Raw genomic sequence first — 10,887 nt, 5'->3', positions numbered from 1 at the left:
GCCCCGCTACCCTCCACCACAGCTTCATCAGCACTGAACTGGGAGCCTGATAGGGGGTTGCATTCCTGACAAAACCCAATGCAATAGCAATAGTGCTGCAGGGGTTGATGCAGTAGACAGGATTTTGGCTTGCCCAGCGGGTTACTAGCTATTTATGGCAAGGCAATAATCACACTGAGTTGGTAATGCTTGGATCTCACTTCTCTGGGATTTAAATGAGTACCCAAACTGCAGGACAGCAGAGAGTCTCTCCCAGGCTTCCTGACTTGTATTTACAGCTGGCTCTGAGTGACTCTCTTATCTAAGGGCCCTAACAAGTTTTTCAGTAATATTGCCACACTCTCTTGCTCCTTAATTGCCAGAGTTGAGGGTTTGGGGTATTTTTGTCTAGATAATAGCAAGAATTATGTCTTCTTTAGATTGGAAAAGGCCCACAGCTGTGCCTACCGAACTGGAACTACAAAATCTATGCTAGTAAGATTACTTCTGGATTTGTAAGGTCATCTGCACACAGTAAGAACACCACAGCCAGGTTTGTTTTTCTGCACTAGTATCAAACAACTAAGGAAATATACTGCATCACCAATAATCACAGACTCATAGAATAATTTAGTTTGGAAAAAAACTTTAAGATCATCAAATTTAACGGTTAACCCAGCACTGTCAAGTCCACCACTAAACCATGTAAATCACTATAGGACTCCTTACAGGCAGTAGTGAGAAATACACTTTGAAAATGCACTTCATCTGATCTCCACTTTGCAAAAGGCCATCTTTAGTAGAAAATCCAAATCACTCCCTTTTGTCAACCCTAAGAGCCAGATCTTCCCAGAAGTGCACAACCTGAACACAAATGGGCAAGGTGATGTAGCTGAATTTTTCATGGGCTCCCTGTTTGAAAGCCTTAAGAGCTTCGTTCCCACATTTTGTTGTATCCAAACTGAAGTCATGTCAGTGTAAATACATTTCTAAGAGCGCAGATTAACACCCTTGCAAGCTGGGGCAATTAATTCCATTACAGGTGGCAGAATAAAGGATAATCATATCAGCTACAGCATGGCAATAACTTGGAACAAATTTTTGGATACGAGTGTAAGAAAATACTGGTTTAAATGCTTTCCCTGCAGCTTTGAATGACAATGAGATGGAGAGACTCTGAAATAGACACATAACTTGAACTGCAAGCAGCAACTGATAAGGAAATTGGGGCAGAGGGAATGACTCAGTTGGCTGTGGTGCAGCCACAAATCCACATGGGGCTCTGGAAATGTTCATCTGTGCCAGTGATAATGCACCAACCGCAGAGATGCTTATGACAGTCAAAGAAATTTGGAGAGCAGTAATGAAAAATAACCAACGCAAGAAACCACTGGGAACTTCAGAGTCAAAGGGCACAAAGGACAAAGTTTTGAAAATAAAAGGAAGAAAAGGGACTGAGAGGATCTTTGATCTAAAGGCTTCTTCCTGCACGTTTTATCTCTCCAGACACAAAAATACAAGGCTTATATCTATTCCCTTAAGAACTGAACAGCATGTCAAAGAGGAAAGAAAGGGAGAGAAAACCTTCCAAGATAACATTTAATCATCATAAAAATGCATGCATGAATGTGACAAAGAGAAAAAAATGCAGATATCTTAAAAATCAATATGTAAAAGAATCTAACCAAACAGGAAAAAAATTGCAGTAATGTGTGCAGTGACTTGGACAGAACAGGATAGATAAATATACACTGCCAGCTGATCTCCTTTTGTAAGATAAGTACTACGTATTTCTTTTTTCAACTAAGTGGCCTCTAATCCTGACAGATGACAAATCAATTCTTGTTTGTCCTGTTTTGGGGCTTCATTGAAGTATTTTCCATTCTCTTTTCTTTTTCGATGGCCTTTTCCAATGTATTTGCTGTATACATAAACAGATCTTTAGGGACCCATTATAGAAAGCAGCATTGAAACTCACTTCATCCTCGTATCTCATTTCACAGTTCTAGTGGCAATCACATCTTGCTCCCCACAGGGAAGGGGTGACTCTGAAATTGTGTTTAAGACCTTACTCAGAAAATCAGAAACTCTAACTCAGTTCCATTGCATCTCTGCTTCAGGGGCAGCAAAGATGGAGGCTGATACCATACCTGTCCCTTCAGTGATTTGGCACCACCACAAAACCAATGTGCATTAGGTGTCAGAACTCCTATGGAAACATGAGAAATGCAGAAGTGTTGTGGGTCCTTCAAACTCCAAAAACCACACTCCTGCTCTGGGATCAGCCTAGAGGATTGTGTTTCTTCACCAGCTATGCATGTACCCTAACACTGCTCTGCCATCATGGAAATTCAGGCTTGTCTTTGCATGTTTTGCCTCAGGTTTTTGGCAGCCATCATGTGTGCAACTTTCTCTCAGCTCTGCTTAAACTGAGAGAGGCTTGAGGGTGTGGCTGGAGCACTTGGGCTGGGAGTTACTGATTGGGGCATTCCATGGGTCATTAGCCCCTGTGGCCTCTCTGGTGACCCCCAAGCAAAGCCATCCCCTATGTGGTGTGTCCCCCACACATCACACTTGCTACTGGCCTGTACATGAGGATATGGTAACTGAGATTTGCTCTGGGGACTCCCACATGTACTAAAACTCCCAAAAAACATAGACTGCATCAAGCTGGGTGAGCTGAGCAAGATCTTCAGTGTGTTCTGGCATCTTGAGAGCAGATACAGAGAGGTGCAGGACTTTCCTGCAGAGCAGAATTTTACCAAAAACCTGCAGAGTAATGTACATCCCTCCTGATCTGTGCGCTGAATGGAGGGAGCTGCGGGCCCTCCCATTTCCTCAGCAGGAAGCAGCAGCAGGTAGGTCAGCATATACCATGGATACACATGTGTGTTTATTTATGCATACATTATCACTAGCCCAAATTCAACCTTGAAAAAATTCAGCTGACTCTGTGTCTTCTGCCTAATAGCAAGTGAATGACTGTGGAGCTGGGTTATTTCAGGGCACTGAGGGTTTCCCATCTGCAAGAGGTGCTGAACTCATGGCACCTCTAGCTCTGTGCTGTCCTTGCCTCCACTTCAAAAGCCACATGTGGAGATTCAGAGAGACAAAACGTTGGCTGCGTTCTCAGCTCTGTTTGGGTGAGTAATGCTGCAGGCAGGTACCTAGTGGGGTGTGCAGGAGCATTTCTGCAGCGTTCATTCCTCCACCCACTTGGCTCTCATGGTCACCAAAGGCAAGTGTCAGGGCTCTGAGGCACTCATAGGCTATAACAACCCTGAGCAGCCCCACCAGCCCAGAGAACCCACCTGAACCGCACTCCTCTGCCACCTGGCTGGACCTGCTGCAAGCCCAGGTTGCAAACACATTGAAAAAACAATAGAGCTGAGGAGACAAAGATGGTCAAAAGCTATAGGGTGACCCTGCCAGACCCCTTTGGGCATGGGACACCCCAGACATCACCTCTCTGCACCTGGAGCTTTGCAGAGGGCAGAGCTCCCTTTGCTCTAGTTCTCATATTCTTTATTTCTAGGCAGGCCGCATCTCCTTGGTCACCCTTGACCTAGGTCTGCTTCTCTGACTTGGGTGTTGTGCACAACCTAATGGAAGCATTTATGATCAAATCCCTTCCTTTGGGACAGGTCTAATTTGTTTTTTACCTCCCACTGAGATCATTTATGCACTTACTAAGATTAAAAGGCAACATCAAGTGCTCCTCTGCTCCTGTACCAAGACAGCTTTACGTCTTAATGTGTCAAGGACTTGGAAGTAATATAAAATCTGCTTGGCAAAGGCAGGATTTGCTATCCGATTTGAGTGGGAAGAAGAAAGATTTCACACTGGTCTGGGGAGGGGCCACTGGGGGGGGAAGTTCACCTTCCCAGCTTGCCTCCAAATCTAAGTATGCAAATCCCTCATTTCTCTGACCAGACTGCATATTTTAAAAGCTTTGGGGGCTTTTTTCTTCAAGTGGTTTAAGAGCTTGACTAACATGTAAGGTACAGTGCAAAGCAGCTCTGTGTTACACATGGAGTTATCTCACCGTTCTTTCCACAGGCTAAAATGAAAGAAAATAACACAGCTGATTACAGGCTTGAGCTACATGCTTTGCAGGTTTACATGCCTGGGAGCAGCTTGGGTTCTATCTCTGCACTTTATAAGTGCCGTTGTTTGGCTTTGTGTTTTGCAATAGATATAAAGCAGAAGCCATTCCGGGGACCTCTCTGCTAGGAAGGTTTTTCTTCCTATTATTAGCACTCTGCTTTTGCAGCAAGCGCTCATGAGCCAATATGCAGAGTTTTAAAGGACTTCAAAGTGTCATTGGGAACCAAGTGATATGTGTGTTAAAAAGGGTTTAATGGAGCTGCAGTTGCTGTAGCAGTGTCTTTTTATAGCAAGTTTTTACAGCGTTAAGAAAAACATCCTGCAGATTTCAGTAGGATTGGCATATGGATAAGGTACTTTGCACTATGATTTTTGTTTATCTGCTCTTAAAAGAAAATAAAGAAAGCCAGCATTGCTAGCTATAGGGAGAATGATAAGCAGAAACAGTTTTGCAAAACTCAGGCAACAGCTATTACCTTCATTTTGGGTTTAATTATTTTTATATTTTTCAAAGGAAAGCATACATTTGAAAGCAAATTGCTTGGCTTAAAGAATGGAAATACAGAGTGATTTGTATTCATGTTGAAGATTTTATAGTCTTATATTTTTTTCCCCAGAGCCACTGGATTATATCATCATTAGCACAAGGCAAATCCTCCTTATTAAATTTGAGGAAAACCATCTTTAAAAAGTCATAGAGGAGGCTCCCAAGGAAGGAAGTGGTTTGCAAAAAACAATAATGAAGCGGATCTGATCTATGTGTGATCATGTTGGTCTGCAGGAATTGGCTGGAATTTGCTGGTTTTAATACCTTCTCTAGTTTTTGTTTTTACAACACTATTTATAAGTCTCTTTTAATTATTCCTGGGAAGCATGTAGGGATACTTTATGAGACAGGCTCCTCATTGTCCTTTAGAAGCCCATGTCATTGGCCTGCCCACATCTGAAATAGAGAAGGAATCAAAAGGAAAGACATGTACCCACTGCCCACTGTGAGGGGAAGAGACTTGCACAGGTTTATACAAAAAGGCAGAGGCAGAGCAAGGACACAGCATTGTCCCTCCAGCGCCTCAGTCCTAAAGTGCCTCCTTAAAGCCATCCTTGCATCCACAGAGTCTGGGATGTAGCTGTTTGGACTTGTTCCACCTCTGAATTCATATAATTTAAACATGTTTTACTCTGCTTTTGCTTCAGGCTGGGGAATGGCTGGTTTATGCTTTGTCTGAGGGATTAAAAAAAATAGAGCCAGAGAAACCTTTAGTTGTTGTTACTGCCAAAGCAGGAACAGCACAGGATTTCTCAAGGCTCTCAGGCAGCTGGGGGCTGCAAGTGAATGTGCTCAAAGCTGATGGGAGCAGGAGTTCAGCTCCCCGTGCTACCCTCACGCTGGCATCTGTCTCCCATCCCTATGCCTCGGCCCCAGCAGAACTAAAGCCCTGGCAAAACCCCAGCACGGCAGCCCCGTCCCCCCCAGCCCTGCAGCTCCGTCTTGAGCAGCTTCTTTCATTTTTCACGCTCAGTCCTCCCGAACGGAAACCTTGGTGTGAGATTTTACAGAGGCAGCCAGAGAAATACTTTCTTTCTTTCTTTCTTTACTGCGGAGGAGGGCAGAGCAGTGACGGCACAGGGGGAAGGGTTTGTAGAGTTGTTTTTTTCTTTTTCCCTTTTTGCAACACTGGTTGTTCAGGGGAGTGTCTTGTGTTATTAATGCTCAGTGGCTCTGTGGTTCAAGGTCGTTAGTCATCCGCTGGTACTGCAGGAGACACCGGAGCGCTGAGCCACAGCTCTTCATCCAACCCTCTGGGTCCTCCCAGGCCAGCAGGTTGGGAAGAGCTGCACATGGGGAAACGGGGTCCTCTGGGGGTCTGGAGAGCAGCCTGGGGGATGCCACAGGGGCATCCTCACAGCGTGCCCAGGCCTGTGGGACCGCTGGGTTTAATGGGTGGCAGGGCCTGGGAGGGGCTGAGGGGTTGGGAGAGCACCTGCTTTGTGCGAGTGTGGGATCCTCCATGCACCCCATGAGAGGGTGGATGTCTCTGTCCCCGCCTGGCAATCTGTCCCTGTGTTACTTAACAGCTGCACAGGCACACCAGTCTCCTTCTCCTCAAGCTGCACTGATGCAGGATACTCCCTGAGGAGGAGTGGACCCTACAGGTCCACTTGCACCCTTCCCACCTGATTTCTTCCTTTTTTACTCCCTTAGGATGAAGGAGTCTAGGCAAACATTCCTTAATTTATTCTGCATCCTTGGGCTCTTGCTGCTGCTGAAGACTGCCTCTTGCTCCCCTCCACCCCGTGGAAAAGACCCACGAGTCCCTTCGCTCCCCTTTGGGCTGTACAAAGGACACACCTGTGTTGGTATGTATCCAGGGTTTGTTTGTCTGCTGGACTAGTTTGTTCCTTACTTCACTGGTGAGCAACTGAGAGTTGCTATTCACATCATAAATCGCTCCTTTATCTCTTTCAACAGCTGTACTGCAAAATACTTGTAGTCTTTGCTGAATCAGTCACTGAAGATTTTGCAAGGCCGTCATGGGATCTGGAAATATTTTATGATTTTGTTTTTGACTGGCTCCTTCCCAAAGTTCATGTTTTCGCTCTGTGGGAAATGGCATCTGAGAAGTTGGCTTTAATGTCTGCAGGTCTGGGAGCTGGAAATAGGATGTTATGAGGTCCTAGTGTTTCTTAGGGCTCATGATGCATTTTGCTTAACTGGTAGGAAGGCACAGTTCCCTTCAGACTTTCCTAGGGTCTCCTCATTGATTTCAGTTCCTGGAAAACTATTCTTAAGAGTGGTTGGTCCATCCCTGGGCCAGAGGTTTTTGTGGTCTGATTAGTCATCTCTGGATAGCTGGGTTGCAAAGGCTGCTTCCTCACATTTCCTTTCCTTTTGGTGTGCACACGTCTGCATGACCCATACTGAACTGGGGCAAGTTGGCAACCCCCTCTTCACATGACTTCAGTGACTGTGGTGATCCCCACAGCACCTGTATCTGGGGATAGGTATCCCACAGTCTCAGGTGGCTGAGTGATTCCCAGAGCAAGACTGGTAACACTGGAGTCAGTGTAAACTGTGGATATTCCTGCACCAGAAATGCCCTTGGCATGGCACTCTATATACCTAGGGAGATGTGGTAGCTTATATTTTTTATGCGTGCAAATGGATATGTCTTATGCATTACAATCAAATGCTGTACTTTGTCATCAGCCGGACTTGTTGATCTTACAGGCCTTTTTCAGCCTAAAAATTTCTATGATTCTTTCTTTTAGCTTCCCAAGGCACCTTTGACTGGAAACATAAACCCTGTCACAGCTTTCCATCCTTCAGAAGGAAACAATTATTTCCACTGTGGCTTGGGGAATACAGTTAGAAATAATAATCCTGAACTTGATAAAAGCAGATTTTTGCTTCTCTTCTGAGCCACACACAGTTTTGGTGGGGCAGGGTGAATCAAAAGGAGAGCAGAGTCAGGGTGGTGAGGGGATTCAGCCACCAGCTAGAACATGAGAACAGGAGATGAAAAGCATAAATGGCTGTGAGGGGCTGTCCTTGTTTGGGCTGGGAGCCAAGCAAGTGGTGACCGAGCAGCTGCCAGAGCTAGGGGGAAGTGGTGTTGTTTAGTGGTGAGATCTTAAGGCAGCTACAGTTTTGATGGCACAGGAAAGGCAGTGACTATGATTATCTGTTGGATTTTTATGCTGGTGGCTTTTAGATGTCAGGTTGTGAGCATTTTCTGGCCTTTCTATCCTGTTGACTCAGAAAAGTTCTAAATTCCGCACATTGCATTGAAGTTGCCTTGTGCAAGATAACATGTCCTTTTTTTCCCTCCTAAAGGGAGGAGAGCTGTGCTAGCCCCATTTCTGGGACCACTGTGGATCTCTTTGTTCAGGGAGGAGACACTGCCTCCCACAACTAGTTTATCTTTCTGAACTGTCCCTTCAGCTAAAAAAATCCTTGTGAGCTTGACTCAGGACCCAAACAGACTGTGCCCACCTCTGCAAAACACAAGATAAAAATGAAGTGTGGCTAGTGATAAAAGGGCAGCCTGGCAGGGAGGGGCAGAAGGGGAAAGCACAGAGGGATTCATGGTTGCACTTGACATGGCTTGGAGCAGGGGTAATGTCAGCTCTTGCATCTGATTCCATGACCAGCCCTCTTAGGAGCAGATAGTAAGGCAGGACCAGCTTGTGATTTCCTTCCAACAACTCGACCCCAGATACTTAGTTGGCTTAGTTTGCCATCTGGGGAGGTAATGAGAAAGAGACATGGGTACTTCTGTGTCTTCTTGGCCTCATAGATCAAGGCCAAGATGATTTCATAGAATCAGAGAGAATGATAGAATTGTTTGGGTTGGAGGGCACCTTAAAGATCCTGTAGTTCCATCCCCCTGACATGGGCAGGGAAGCTTCCACTTGATCACCTTGCTCAGAGTCCCATGCAACTAAGCCTTGAATAGTGGCAGGGCACAGCTCTTTTGGATGACCTGTTCCAGTGCCTTCTCACTGTCATCATGAAGAATTTCTTCCTTAAATCTTATCTAATTTTTTAACGTGAGAAATTCCTATTGCTAAATGCATAGATTTCCTTGAAGCATTTTTTTTTCTTTCATACAAGTGTCTAATCTTTCAAAGTTATCTGTCTCAATTTTCTGAGGGAAATGAGGTGGCTGCACATTGAATTTCTATTCACTCCTGTGTACCACCTGCCTGATTGAGATTGCTATGTTAGTAGCCAAAGCCAGTCAGAAAGTGAATGTTCTTTCACTAACAAAACCAAGAAAATATTTCCCATTAAGCCTTTGCACTGAGTGTATCACACTTCTTGAAGAAGTATGTGGAAATAATATGACAGGAAAGCAAAGTGCAGCTCTGGTACCTCTGATAAATGTGATGCAACTTGGTTGCTTCCTCCTTCTGTTCCCCTTGCTTGCAGCACTCCCTGGGTAGGCACCACCATCTGCCCCAGTATATTCCAGTCGTATTGGCAAAGCATTTGAGTAATTCAAGGGGCTTCCCTGCCCTTAGCAGATCCTGGGAAATGTATTTTGGGTAGGCACCTATGTGCCAATACGGAACAGGGCTGGAGGAGAGGAGGGTGTGCCTCCAGTGAGGTTTAGACAGCAAAAATCACACAGAAAGTGACACATCAAAAAGTCACATGATGTGACTTTCTACAGTTAAAAAAGATTTTAATCACCTTTGCTAACTGTAGAAAGAGTCACATCATTTTTTCTTCATTTTCCTGAAAAATGTGGCTGCTTCATTTAGAGAAAGGCTTTTCATAATTGACTTGACATACAAACAAAACAACTGGAGCGTTCCCACCTAAAAAAGGGGTTTAATACTGCTGCATTTTAGAGTTACAGCAAAGAGGGGAAAAAGCACCCAATAACAACCCTCCCAACCACAGGATCAGATGTAGTATACTTAAGCAATTCCTAACCATCTAAGATAGCTGGTCTGTAGCAGTATCTAACCACAACCAGATAAATGGCTTTTCTTTGACCTTGTCACCAGAAAAACTTTCCCAGCATCTGACATTCCCAGTCTTTTTTCACCATCAGTATTTCCTGTCCCCTCAGGCTGCTAAAATGCCACCATTTTTGTATTCTGTGAAATCAGCTCAGGCCCTTTCTCTGGGCCTTCTGCACACTTTGCATGTGATATGTTTTTCTGGTTTTTCCTTATGAGAGGCAAAGGGGCTTTTCTAAGTTTTCCTACATGCAAAAGCCAGTGAAGCTGTTTTCCTCCTGCAAAGGCAGTGAGGTTCTGTTCTGTGCACGGGTTTGGGAGCTACATGCTGAGTCTAGCTTTCCTTTCTGGGTTTGTTACTAATAGACAGCATGGCTTAAGGGATTTATTTGGGATGAGACCTAAAAATCCTTTTGCTGAGTGCAGCCTGACTGTTTCAGTGTGGCATCCTGAGAAAGAGATGCTCTGTACTTTTCTCTCAAAAATTAGGCATGAATGAACCTTTCATATGCTCAGGTCTTTACTTTCTCATCTTCCAAATGAGGAAAGTGCTGCCCATTTCAAAAGGCAAGCAAAGTTTTACTTAAATTAATGTTAAGGTACCCAAAGACAGTACAGTAACACTGGTAAACTGTTGACACTGGTGTTAATGTTTCATCATTTTTCAACTGATTTTTAAAGCTTTTATTCAATTCCACCCTTACTTACCAGAGAACCCTTAAATTTTTTTGCAAATTGCTCTGCTCTCTAGCAAAGGTGACTTCATCCAGAGGTACCTGAAGCAACTTCAGGAAAGGCAGAAGCTGCCCTGGAGTATGCAGAAAGTGAGGGGGACACTGAAAGATGGATGGGAACTTCTGTATTCATCTTCCTCCAACATAGTAGGAAAGGGAATTTGGGGAATGGTAGATTAGTCAGTTAAAGATCAAATCCTAGAAAAATCCTACAAAACTTTTTTAAAACACCTTTCAAAAGTAGAGTCAGATCAATCTAATTTTCTTTGCCAAAGGGATAATGCCATGTTGACATGGAATAAGAAGCAGATATTGTAGCTGGGCTTTAGTAAGGCTTTTGGCACTACCTTAGCACTAATCTTAGGCTTAAGAGATGTTTGACAGCGATTAAGCTTCTACAGGGCAGAACAAAACTGAAGGGTAGTCTTTTTCAGAGAGTAATTACGAGTAGCTCACTCCCTAAGCAAAAGAATGTACCAAATCAGGTCTTTCTTCAACTTCTCTTTTGAACATACTATCATTCTATATTTTCACTAGCCAGGATAACTAGCTATTAAATTAAATCAGTTCATGTAAAGATGAAATCGTTTGCAAA

At 44.2% G+C, this 10,887-nt stretch overlaps 1 protein-coding gene across 2 annotated transcripts in view; it reads left to right on the top strand.

Annotated features, from left to right (window-relative positions):
- Positions 1 to 5,620: 5,620 nt before the first annotated feature.
- Positions 5,621 to 10,887, top strand: part of AOAH (acyloxyacyl hydrolase) — an 82,397-nt gene continuing 77,130 nt past the window's right edge. Inside the window, exons 1-2 of one of the 2 annotated variants that reach the window (XM_036405980.2) lie at positions 5,621 to 5,721; positions 6,290 to 6,444. In XM_036405980.2, coding sequence (XP_036261873.1) covers positions 6,291 to 6,444 — 154 coding nt within the window. In that variant the 5' untranslated portion in view covers positions 5,621 to 5,721; position 6,290. Of the gene's footprint in view, positions 5,722 to 5,785; positions 5,909 to 6,289; positions 6,445 to 10,887 lie in introns of those variants that run through there. The other variant, XM_036405981.2, reaches the window with a different exon arrangement.

This window comes from Molothrus ater, chromosome 1 (genome assembly GCF_012460135.2).
Source record: "Molothrus ater isolate BHLD 08-10-18 breed brown headed cowbird chromosome 1, BPBGC_Mater_1.1, whole genome shotgun sequence".
Taxonomy (NCBI): domain Eukaryota; kingdom Metazoa; phylum Chordata; class Aves; order Passeriformes; family Icteridae; genus Molothrus; species Molothrus ater.
The sequence above is the reverse complement of the archived record's forward strand: the minus strand, read 5'-3'. Positions and strand labels throughout refer to the sequence as shown.